At 41.4% G+C, this 13,091-nt stretch overlaps 1 protein-coding gene across 1 annotated transcript in view; it reads right to left on the bottom strand.

Moving 5' to 3' along the window:
• Positions 1 to 13,091, bottom strand: part of ttn.2 (titin, tandem duplicate 2) — a 391,135-nt gene that overhangs the window by 219,965 nt on the left and 158,079 nt on the right. Inside the window, exons 82-89 of the mRNA XM_072261778.1 lie at positions 12,848 to 12,922; positions 11,699 to 11,773; positions 6,671 to 6,745; positions 5,313 to 5,387; positions 4,320 to 4,394; positions 2,964 to 3,038; positions 1,971 to 2,045; positions 626 to 700 (exon numbers count right to left, since the gene is read on the bottom strand). Coding sequence (XP_072117879.1) covers positions 626 to 700; positions 1,971 to 2,045; positions 2,964 to 3,038; positions 4,320 to 4,394; positions 5,313 to 5,387; positions 6,671 to 6,745; positions 11,699 to 11,773; positions 12,848 to 12,922 — 600 coding nt within the window. The remainder of the gene's footprint in view (positions 1 to 625; positions 701 to 1,970; positions 2,046 to 2,963; positions 3,039 to 4,319; positions 4,395 to 5,312; positions 5,388 to 6,670; positions 6,746 to 11,698; positions 11,774 to 12,847; positions 12,923 to 13,091) is intronic.

The raw sequence follows: 13,091 nt of genomic DNA, 5'->3' as shown, positions 1-13,091 counted from the left end.
TGCATGAACATTGTTGACTAATCTCTTGAGATCTGATTCAAGCCTTCTGAAAAGCCAATTACTTAATATCTACACTGGATCTCCCTCATCCACTCTATCAAATACATCCCCAAATATCCTGGAGTTTAGTCTTATGTATTCTAATTTCATAAATCCATGTTCTGTTTGCTCAATCATAATATTATATTGGTTTATTTATTACAGGTTCTAGAATCTTCCTAACTAATAATGCCAGGCTAACAGGTCAGCAGTTCCCTGATTTTTCTTGCCTTTTTTTAAACAGTAGTTTCCATATATTCAGGTTCACTACACATCGGTTACCCCAATATGTCCCATCACCAGTTTGACATTCAACACAACTTTGCTGCAGGACTACAACTGTCATTTTGATACACAGAAAGCTTGTACAGCATCAGACAAGTACAACCACCAAGCACTATTTTACATTAGAGATTTTTGGTTTCAAGAAGGACAAACTGATACAGTAAACATTATACAGATACACAAACAAAAGACAAAAAAAAAAGGTCTCCTAAAATAGAATTACTTTCCAAGGTAATGCAATTATGATAGCTCATTTATTGAAAGAGTAACTGTAATATAAAATATGTGCCTTCTTTTGTACCTTTCAGTGGAGCAACTTTTTCTTCTGGTACAACTGGCTTCTTTTCTTCAGGAATAAACTCAGGAATCTCAGGCACTTGAAGAATTTAATTTTTAGACAAGAGAATTTCAGAGGCATACATTAAGAATATTTAAAAAAGCAATGCACATAACATTACGTGCATTACTACAAATAAGACCTGACATAGTTCATCATCTTGTGACGAGCACATATATATAATGTGTACAGAAATTACATCAAATGCAGCTGACTTAAAAATTCAAGCAGAAATGCTTGACTGCCCACTAATTATTTTAATAACAAATTCTCTCAACGAACTCAAATAATTTTGCTGAAAATATTTTTTTCTGAGGTATAGCACTTTATGTTGTGATTACTTCAAAATGTGCTCATGATTCATGAGAAGAACTCACTACCCCAAGTAAGTAAAAACAGAAAATGCTGGGAAAACCTCAGCAAGCTTGGCACATGTGTGGAAGGATGAACAGCTGATGTTTTGGGTCAGACAACTTTCATCAGAACTGATATATTTGTCAAGAATGCAAAAAAGATGAGGGAAGGCAATGAGTCATATACAGGAGGCATTACTGTCTACTGCAACATTCACAACACGCTGGAGGAACTCAGCAGGTCGGGCAGCATCCATGGAAACGATCAGTCAATGTTTCGGGCCAGAACCTGAGGGTGCTGCCACAGGAATCCACGGATGCTGCTGGACCTGCTGAGTTCCTCCAGCGTGTTGTGAGTGTTGCTTTGATCCCAGCATCTACAGATTATTTTGTGTTTACTGTCTCTTCACAGTTGCACATTTTCACCCCATCAAAGAAATTCCTTTTGTTACACCCATTATCCTCCTCCATTTTCTCTGCTATCTAGAGTAATTTGTTTTTGTCTTCCTTTGTTTTGATGAAGGCTCTCAGAACTGAAATGTTAACTGTTCATAACTGGATGAATTCTTCCATTCTTTTCTGGTTCGCTGAGTGAATCCTCTACATAAATCACAGGCACATTACATTTTCTGTCTTATTTTCAACGCAAGGGTCTCCAACAATTTTATGCCATGGAGCCATGGATGCCCGAGGGGTCCATGGACTCCAGGTTGGGATCCCATGATTTACAGTTTCATGCTTCAGTATACTACTTCTAATTCAATATCTCCACTCAAATTAATGATAAAGTGCACAAAACAAGTGACAAAATACGAATGAAGATTCACCATAAATGCACAAGACATCACCGTATATACAAACACACACGTGCGTGAGCACACGCAGTAAAGCCAATTGATCATGTGATTACTTTTACAAGGGTTCTATTTAAAATGATGGGATGCATATTCCCATACCTTTGGTTGGAGGAACCTTTTCTTTTCTTGAAACAATCTGTGGCTTAACTTCATCAGAAATTGGCTTCTTGGACACTTTAAAGAACATTTATAATTTTAGATGCAAGACCTTGAAATGAATGGACATTTTCTGAAAAATGTAGGAGAAGTGAAATGAAACATGGTTGACAAACATATATTACACGAATTAGACCACAGAGCACAATCGACTGATAAGAAGAAAGTATGTGGCAAAATTGAATTGCCAAGATCTTGAATCTCATACTTCCATTAAAAGAAGTATTAGTACAAAACCTATTTTCAAAAAGAATTACATATTTTCCACTTCTCTTTCAAGTTTTCAGTAATTGCAGATGCTACTGCAATTCATGCATGAACATTGTTGACTAATCTCTTGAGAACTGATTCAAGCCTTCTGAAAAGCCAATTACTTAATATCTACACTGGATCTCCCTCATCCACTCTATCAAATACATCCCCAAATATCCTGGAGTTTAGTCTTATGTACTCTAATTTCATAAATCCATGTTCTCTTTGCTCAATCATAATATTATATTGGTTTATTTATTACAGGTTCCAGAATCTTCCTAACTAATAATGCCAGGCTAACAGGTCAGCAGTTCCCTGATTTTTCTTGCCTTTTTTTAAACAGTAGTTTCCATATATTCAGGTTCACTACACATCGGTTACCCCAATATGTCCCATCACCAGTTTGACATTCAACACAACTTTGCTGCAGGACTACAACTGTCATTTTGATACACAGAAAGCTTGTACAGCATCAGACAAGTACAACCACCAAGCACTATTTTACATTAGAGATTTTTGGTTTCAAGAAGGACAAACTGATACAGTAAACATTATACAGATACACAAACAAAAGACAAAAAAAAAGGTCTCCTAAAATAGAATTACTTTCCAAGGTAATGCAATTATGATAGCTCATTTATTGAAAGAGTAACTGTAATATAAAATATGTGTCTTCTTTTGTACCTTTCATTGGAGCAACTTTTTCTTCTGGTACAACTGGCATCTTTTCTTCAGGAATAAACTCAGGAACCTCAGGCACTTGAAGAATTTAATTTTTAGACAAGAGAATTTCAGAGGCATACATTAAGAATATTTAAAAAAGCAATGCACATAACATTACGTGCATTACTACAAATAAGACCTGACATAGTTCATCATCTTGTGACGAGCACATATTTATAATGTGTACAGAAATTACAGCAAATGCAGCTGACTTAAAAATTCAAGCAGAAATGCTTGACTGCCCACTAATTATTTTAATAACAAATTCTCTCAACGAACTCAAATAATTTTGCTGAAAATATTTTTTTCTGAGGTATAGCACTTTATGGTGTGATTACTTCAAAATGTGCTCATGATTCATGAGAAGAACTCACTACCCCAAGTAAGTAAAAGCAGAAAATGCTGGGAAAATTCAGCAAGCTTGGCACATGTGTGGAAGGATGAACAGCTGATGTTTTGGGTCAGACAACTTTCATCAGAACTGATAAATTTGTCAAGAATGCAAAAAAGATGAGGGAAGGCAATGAGTCATATACAGGAGGCATTACTGTCTATTGCAACATTCACAACACGCTGGAGGAACTCAGCAGGTCGAGCAGCATCCATGGAAACGATCAGTCAATGTTTCGGGCCAGAACCTGAGGGTGCTGCCACAGGATTCCACGGATGCTGCTGGACCTGCTGAGTTCCTCCAGCGTGTTGTGAGTGTTGCTTTGATCCCAGCATCTACAGATTATTTTGTGTTTACTGTCTCTTCACAGTTGCACATTTTCACCCCATCAAAGAAATTCCTTTTGTTACACCCATTATCCTCCTCCATTTTCTCTGCTATCTAGAGTAATTTGTTCCTATCTTCCTTTGTTTTGATGAAGGCTCTCAGAACTGAAATGTTAACTGTTCATAACCGGATGAATTCTTCCATTGTTTTCTGGTTCGCTGAGTGAATTCTCTACATAAATCACAGGCACATTGCATTTTCTGTCTTATTTTCAACGCAGGGGTTCCCAACCATTTTATGCCATGGAGCCATGGATGCCCGAGGGGTCCATGGACTCCAGGTTGGGATCCTCTGATTTACAGTTTCATGCTTCAGTATACTACTTCTAATTCAATATCTCCACTCGACTTAATGGTAAAGTGCACAAAACAAGTGACCAAAGACGAATCAAGATTCACCATAAATGCACAAGACATCACCGTATATACAAACACACACACAAACACACACGTGCGTGAGCACACGCAGTAAAGCCAATTGATCATGTGATTACTTTTTCAAGGGTTCTATTTAAAATGATGGGATGCATACTCCCATACCTTTGGTTGGAGGAACCTTTTCTTTTCTTGAAACAATCTGTGGCTTAACTTCATCAGAAATTGGCTTCTTGGACACTTTAAAGAACATTTATAATTTTAGATGCAAGACATTGAAATGAATGGACATTTTCTGAAAAATGTAGGAGAAGTGAAATGAAACATGGTTGACAAACATATATTACACGAATTAGACCACAGAGCACAATCGACTGATAAGAAGAAAGTATGTGGCAAAATTGAATTGCCAAGATCTTGAATCTCATACTTCCATTAAAAGAAGTATTAGTACAAAACCTATTTTCAAAAAGAATTACATATTTTCCACTTCTCTTTCAAGTTTTCAGTAATTGCAGATGCTACTGCAATTCATGCATGAACATTGTTGACTAATCTCTTGAGAACTGATTCAAGCCTTCTGAAAAGCCAATTACTTAATATCTACACTGGATCTCCCTCATCCACTCTATCAAATACATCCCCAAATATCCTGGAGTTTAGTCTTATGTACTCTAATTTCATAAATCCATGTTCTCTTTGCTCAATCATAATATTATATTGGTTTATTTATTACAGGTTCCAGAATCTTCCTAACTAATAATGCCAGGCTAACAGGTCAGCAGTTCCCTGATTTTTCTTGCCTTTTTTTAAACAGTAGTTTCCATATATTCAGGTTCACTACACATCGGTTACCCCAATATGTCCCATCACCAGTTTGACATTCAACACAACTTTGCTGCAGGACTACAACTGTCATTTTGATACACAGAAAGCTTGTACAGCATCAGACAAGTACAACCACCAAGCACTATTTTACATTAGAGATTTTTGGTTTCAAGAAGGACAAACTGATACAGTAAACATTATACAGATACACAAACAAAAGACAAAAAAAAAGGTCTCCTAAAATAGAATTACTTTCCAAGGTAATGCAATTATGATAGCTCATTTATTGAAAGAGTAACTGTAATATAAAATATGTGTCTTCTTTTGTACCTTTCATTGGAGCAACTTTTTCTTCTGGTACAACTGGCATCTTTTCTTCAGGAATAAACTCAGGAACCTCAGGCACTTGAAGAATTTAATTTTTAGACAAGAGAATTTCAGAGGCATACATTAAGAATATTTAAAAAAGCAATGCACATAACATTACGTGCATTACTACAAATAAGACCTGACATAGTTCATCATCTTGTGACGAGCACATATTTATAATGTGTACAGAAATTACAGCAAATGCAGCTGACTTAAAAATTCAAGCAGAAATGCTTGACTGCCCACTAATTATTTTAATAACAAATTCTCTCAATGAACTCAAATAATTTTGCTGAAAATATTTTTTTCTGAGGTATAGCACTTTATGGTGTGTTTACTTCAAAATGTGCTCATGATTCATGAGAAAAACTCACTACCCCAAGTAAGTAAAAACAGAAAACGCTGGGAAAAACTCAGCAAGCTTGGCACATGTGTGGAAGGATGAACAGCTGATGTTTTGGGTCAGACAACTTTCATCAGAACTGATAAATTTGTCAAGAACGCAAAAAAGATGAGGGAAGGCAATGAGTCATATATAGGAGGCATTACTGTCTATTGCAACATTCACAACACGCTGGAGGAACTCAGCAGGTCGGGCAGCATCCATGGAAACGATCAGTCAATGTTTCGGGCCAGAACCTGAGGGTGCTGCCACAGGATTCCACGGATGCTGCTAGACCTGCTGAGTTCCTCCAGCGTGTTGTGAGTGTTGCTTTGATCCCAGCATCTACAGATTATTTTGTGTTTACTGTCTCTTCACAGTTGCACATTTTCACCCCATCAAAGAAATTCCTTTTGTTACACCCATTATCCTCCTCCATTTTCTCTGCTATCTAGAAAAATTTGTTTTTGCCTTCCTTTGTTTTGATGAAGGCTCTCAGAACTGAAATGTTAACTGTTCGTAACCGGATGAATTCTTCCATTGTTTTCTCGTTGGCTGAGTGAATTCTCTACATAAATCACAGGCACATTGCATTTTCTGTCTTATTTTCAACGCAGGGGTTCCCAACCTTTTTATGCCATGGAGCCATGGTTGCCCGAGGGGTCCATGGACTCCAGGTTGGAATCCCCTGATTTACAGTTTCATGCTTCAGTATACTATTTCTAATTCAATATCTCCACTCGACTTAATGATAAAATGCACGAAACAAATGACCAAATACGAATCAAGATTCACCATAAATGCACAAGACATCACCGTACATACAAACACACACACACAAACACATATGTGCGTGAGCACACACAGTAAAGCCAATTGATCATGTGATTACTTTTCAAGGGTTCTGTTTAAAATGATGGGATGCATATTCCCATACCTTTGGTTGGAGGAACCTTTTCTTTTCTTGAAACAATCTGTGGCTTAACTTCATCAGAAATTGGCTTCTTGGACACTTTAAAGAACATTTTTAATTTTAGATGCAAGACATTGAAATGAGTGGACATTTTCTGAAAAATGTATGAGAAGTGAAATGAAACATGGTTGACAAACATATATTACACGAATTAGACCACAGAGCACAATCGACTGATAAGAAGAATGTATGTGGCAAAATTGAATTGCCAAGATCTTGAATCTCATATGCCATTAAAGAAAGTATTAGTACAAAACCTATTTTCAAAAAAATTATTAGATATTTTCCACTTCTCTTTCACGTTTTCAGTAATTGCAGATGCTACTTCAATTCATGCATGAACTTTGTTGACTAATCTCTTGAGAACTGATTCAAGCCTTCTGAAAAGCCAATTACTTAATACCTACACTGGATGTCCCTCATCCACTCTGTCAGATACATCGCCAAATATTCTTGGAGTTTAGTCTTATGTACTCTACTTTCATAAATCCATGCTCTTTTTGCTCAATCATACTATTATATTGGTTTAGTTATTACAGTTCCAAGCTTGTCAAGCCGAGGAGTGGTAGTGGGGACAAGCTCTGACTACATAAAAGTGCTCCTCGTGACATGCGCCTCAAATAGCCTCTGACAACTAAGTCCAACTCCTGGCCTTCTGGTGTGGCTTAGCCTCTAAGCCTGGCGGAACTGTTTCTGCTGACAGGAGAAGGGGTGAAGGCGGGTCCTGGCGCCTTAAAACCAGTGCTTTGGGTAGATGGAGTTCGTCAGCCTGGGATGGCAGTCCATCTAAGAGAGGGAAACTCTGATTTCAAACCTCCGCTGCCTTGCGGCCATACCCACTGATTGGAAAGGCTTTGGGAGTAAACCCTGAGGACAAATCCGGAGCTGGAGTCCCTAAGGCAGTCCGACATTGCTTTCAACTTCGTTCTGGCAACTCCTGCGATATCACTGGTGCCAAGCTGTATCGGCCCTTGCCCTTCCCTTGGACAACATCGGTGTTGTGGAGAGGGGAGACTTGCAGCATGGGCAACTGCTGATCATCCATACAACCTTCCCACGCCTGCGCCCTGGAGAGGACACTCCAGCGTCGCCTCACCGCGACAGCACAACATGGAAAGCAGCAGTCTACTGGTTATAAGCCTGTGCTCGACTGGTGTAGAGCAAGGCGCCAGGGGTTGCTTTCGACGGAGGGAGAGACTATCGCGTCTCACTGGACAGCTACTGCCCGCCTCAAGCTGGGCAGCCCCCAGCCAATTAGGTGCTGTCCTGCCACAGTCCACCCACTCCACTGGGTGCGTGGAGCTTAGGGATACAAGTAGCTCGAACTGCGGACTGTAAACGCTGCACCAAGCACAACTAGAAGACAAAGAAAGAAGCCAGCACTCAGACTAGGATGCTGGAATATACGGACCATGACAACTGGTATATCAGATGACCTTCGGGAGATCAGCGACTCACGCAAGACAGCAGTGAGTAACAATGAACTGTCAAGGCTCCAAGTGGACATTGCAACGCTCCAAGAGACACGTCTTGCAGAATCGGGAACGCTACGAGAAAGAGACTATACCTTCTTCTGGCAGGGGAAGGGCTCAGACAAGACCGGAGAGCATGGTGTCGGCTTTGCTATGAAGTACTCGCTGCTGAAGATGGTAGAGCCTAGTGAGAAAGGGACGGAGTGGATTTTCTCACTTTGACTCCACACATCCAACGGGCCTGTCAACTTTGTCAGTGTCTATGCCCCAACCCTCTGTTCTACACAAGACACAAAGGACGAATTCTACGACCAGCTCTCAATGATGATACAGGAGATCCCAAGTCAGCAACAGTTGCTGCTACTTGGTGATTTCAATGCCAGAGTGGGCACCGACCACAATTCCTGGCCAAGCTGTCTGGGACGGTATGGGATCGGCAGCATGAATGACAACGGGCAACGACTGCTCGAGCTTTGCATGCTCCACTAATTGTGTGTCACCAACACCTACTTCCAGACCAAAAGCTCAGCACAAAGTGTCTTGGTGACATCCCCGCTCCAAACACTGGCACCAGTTGGACCTGATAATCACAAGACGCCGTCACCTGAGAAACATGCTCATGACTCGCTCCTTTCAGAGTGCCGACTGCGACACGGATCACTCTCTGGTTTGCTGCAAGATCAAACTTCGGCCGAAGAAGAGGCACTGCACCAAGCCTCCAGGCAAGCAGAGTTCATTGTCACTGGAGGATGCTCTCCTCGCAGACCCACCAGAAGGAGATGCTCAGCAGAGATGGGACTCCCTCAGGGACACTATTCACAGCACTGCACATAAGGCCTTCGGGAAGAAACGGGGCAAGACACAGGACTGGTTTGAAGTGAGCTCCAGCAAGCTCACCGCTGTCATCGAGGTGACGCGTGTTGCACTACTAGAGCACAAACGCCACCCCACCCAGGCAACACTGCAAGCGCTAAGGACAGCAAGAAGCAAGGCCCAGGAAACAGCCAGACACTGTGCAAATGACTACTGGCTACAACTATGCAAAAGCATTCAGTCATCATTTGACACAGGCAACATCCATGGAGTGTACGAGGGGATCAAGAAAGCCAATGGGCCAACCCAGAGCAAGACAGCACCATTGAAAACCATAACAGGCGAGACCAACAATGACAAAAGCAAGCAGATGGAGAGATGGATGGAGCATTATTCCGAACTCTTCTCCAGAGGAAACAGCATCTCGGACAGCGCGCTAGATGTCGTGGAATGCCTGCCTGTCATGGAGGAACTTGATACATTGTCGACTGCCGAAGAGCTGAGTAAAGTCATCGACAGCCTGCCCACTGGGAAGGCACCAGGATTGGATGGCATTCCACCAGAGGCCATCAAATGCGCAAAGGGCGTCCTGCTAAACCACCTGCACGAACTACTGTGCCAGTGCTGGATAGAAAGAACAGTGCCGCAAGGCATGAGAGACTGCAACATTGTCACCACATAAAAGAATAAAGGGGACAGAAGCCACTGTAACAACTACAGGGGAATCTCCTTGCTGAGCATCATTGGGAAGTTCTTCACCTGCGTGGTCCTGAACAGACTGCAGAAAAGAGCTGAAAGGGTATATCCCGAGTCTCAGTACAGTTTCAGGTCAGAACGCTCCACAATCGACATGATCTTCTCCCATCGACAGCTACAAGAGAAATGCAGAGAGCAAAGACAACCACTCTATGTTGCTTTCATTGACCTTACGAAGGCCTTCGACCTTGTGAGCAGAGACGGCCTGTTCAGAATCCTCGCCAGGATTGGTTGTCCCCCGAGGCTCCTCAGGATAGTTCAATCATTCCACACAGATGTGAAGGGCGTTGTTCAGTTCGACAGCTCTTCTTCAGAGGCCTTCAACATCTACAGCGGTGTGAAGCAGGGCTGTGTGCTTACCCCACCCTGTTTGGCATCTACTTCGCAGTCATGCTGAACATGCCTTTAGAACACCAACTGATGGTGTCTACCTCCACACCAGATCGGACGGGAGGCTGTTCATTCTGTCCTGGCTGAGGGCAAAAACCAAGGTTTGTGAAGTACTCATCAGGGACATGTTGTTTGCAGACGACGTGGCACTGGCAACACACTCTGAAGAGCAACTGCAACGCCTCATGGACAGCTTTTCAAGAGCCTGCCAGGACTTCAGCTTGACCATCAGCCTGAAGAAAACCAACGTGTTGGGCCAGAGCGCTGAGCACCCCCCTGCCATTACCATCAACAACTATGAGCTGGAGGTAGTTCACAAGTTTACATACCTTGGCTCCACCATCATGGACAGCCTCTCCCTAGACCCGGAGATCAACAGACAGATCGGACGAGCAGCCTCAACATTCGCCAGGCTGACAAACAGAGTCTGGGAGAACAGAAAGCTGACGACGCACACCAAAGTTGCAGTCTACAGGGCCTGCATCCTCAGCACACTGCTTTGCGGCAGCAAGACCTGGAGCCTCTACTATAGACAACAGCGGCGTCTCAACGCCTTCCACCTTCACAGCCTGAGACGCATCCTAGACATCACGTGGACTGACCGAGTCACCAACAATGAGGTCCTGGCCCACGCCCAGATACCCAGCCTCTTCACCCTGCACCAACAACGCCGTCTCCGCTGGCTGGGTCATGTACACCACATGTCAGACAGGAGGATCCCGAAAGACCTGCTGTACGGGGAACTGGCCTCCAGCAAGAGAGCACAAGGGCCACCCCATCTTCGTTTTAAAGACGTTTGCAAGAGAGACATGAAGTCACTGAAAATAAACATCGAGAGGTGGGAGGACATCGCAAGCGATCGCTCTCACTGGAGGCTGGAACTATGCAGATCTAAAAAGGGGAGAAGAGAAGCTGAGGCTTGCTGCTGAAGAAAAGTGCACTCATCGGAAAAACAGTACCAAGACACTACTGGAGGACAGCGCCTTCAAGTGTAGTCGATGCAGCCGAGACTGTCACTCCCGTGTGGGCCTCTACAGCCACAACAGACGCTGTTCTAACACACACTGAAGCAAGACCTTCCAGGCGCAGATCCATGGTCTCGCGAGACCAACGGATGCCACCACCATTATTTATTACAGGTTCCAGAATCTTCCTAACTAATGATGCCAGGCTAACAGGTTAGCAGTTCCCTGATTGTCCTTGCCTTTTTTTAAACAGCAGTTTCCATATACAGGTTCACTACACATTGGTTACCCCAATATGTCCCATCACTAGTTTGACATTCAACACAACTTTGCTGCAGGAGTACAACTGTCATTTTGATACACAAAAAGCTTATACAGCATCAGACAATTACAATCATCAAACACTATTTTACATTAGAGATTTTTGGTTTCAAGGAGGACAAACTGATACAGTAAAAATTATACAGATACACAAACAAAAGACAAAAAATTAGAAGGAACCCTAAAATAGAATTACTTTCCAAGGTAATGCAATTATGATAGCATCATTTATTGAAAGAGTAACTGTAATATAAAATATGTGTCTTCTTTCGTACCTTTCAGTGGAGCAACTTTTTCTTCTGGTACAACTGGCTTCTTTTCTTCAGGAATAAACTCAGGAACCTCGGGCACTTGAAGAATTTAATTTTTGGAGAAGAGAATTTCAGAGGCATACACTAAGAATATTTAAAATAGCAATGCACATAACATTAAATGCATTACTACAAATAAGACTTGACATAGTTCATCATCTTGTGACGAGCACATATTTATAATGTGTACAGAAATTACATCAAATGCAGCTGACTTAATAATTCAAGCAGAAATGCTTGACTGCCCACTAATTATTTTAATAACAAATTCTCTCAATGAACTCAAATAACTTTGATGAAAATATTTTTTTCTGAGGTATAGCACTTTATGGTGTGATTACTTCAAAATGTGCTCACGATTCATGAGAAGAACTCACTACCCCAAGTAAGTAAAAACAGAAAATACTGGGAAAACTCAGCAAGCTAGGCACATGTGTGGAAGGATGAACAGCTGATGTTTTGGGTCAGACAACTTTCATCAGAACTGATAAAGAAACAAATTAGTCAAGAATGCAAAAAAGATGAGGGAAGGCAATGAGTCATATACAGGAGGCTTTACTGTCTCTTCACAGTTCCACATTTTCACCCCATCAAAGAAATTCCTTTTGTTACACCCATTATCCTCCTCCATTTTCTCTGCCATCTAGAGTAATTTGTTTCTGTCTTCCTTTGTTTTGATGAAGGCTCTCAGAACTGAAATGTTAACTGTTCATAACCGGATGAATTTTTCCATCGTTTTCTGGTTGGCTGAGTGAATTCTCTACATAAATCATAGGCACATTGCATTTTCTGTCTTATTTTCAACGCAGGGGTTCCCAACCTTTTTATGCCATGGAGCCATGGATGCCCGAGGGGTCCATAGACTCCAGGTTGGGATCCCCTGATTTACAGTTTCATGCTTCAGTATACTATTTCTAATTCAATATCTCCACTCGACTTAATGATAAAATGCACAAAACAAGTGACCAAATATGAATCAAGATTCAGCATAAATGCACAAGACATCACCGTATATACAAACATGTGCGCGCGCACACACACAGTAAAGCCAATTGATCATGTGATTACTTTTCAAGGGCTCCGTTTAAAATGATGGGATGCATATTCCCATACCTTTGGTTGGAGGAACCTTTTCTTTTCTTGAAACAATCTGTGGCTTAACTTCATCAGAAATCGGCTTCTTGGGCACTTTAAAGAACATTTATAATTTTAGATGCAGGACATTGAAATTAATGGACATTTTTTGAAAAATGTATGAAAAGTGAAATGAAACATGGTTGACAAACATATATTATACAAATTAGACCACAGAGCACAATCGACTGAAAAGAAGAATGTATGTGGCAAAATTGAGTTG

The sequence above is a fragment of the Mobula birostris genome, chromosome 6, assembly GCF_030028105.1.
Source record: "Mobula birostris isolate sMobBir1 chromosome 6, sMobBir1.hap1, whole genome shotgun sequence".
Classification (NCBI taxonomy): domain Eukaryota; kingdom Metazoa; phylum Chordata; class Chondrichthyes; order Myliobatiformes; family Myliobatidae; genus Mobula; species Mobula birostris.
Note: the sequence above shows the minus strand (reverse complement) of the source record. Positions and strands in the feature narration are given on the sequence as shown.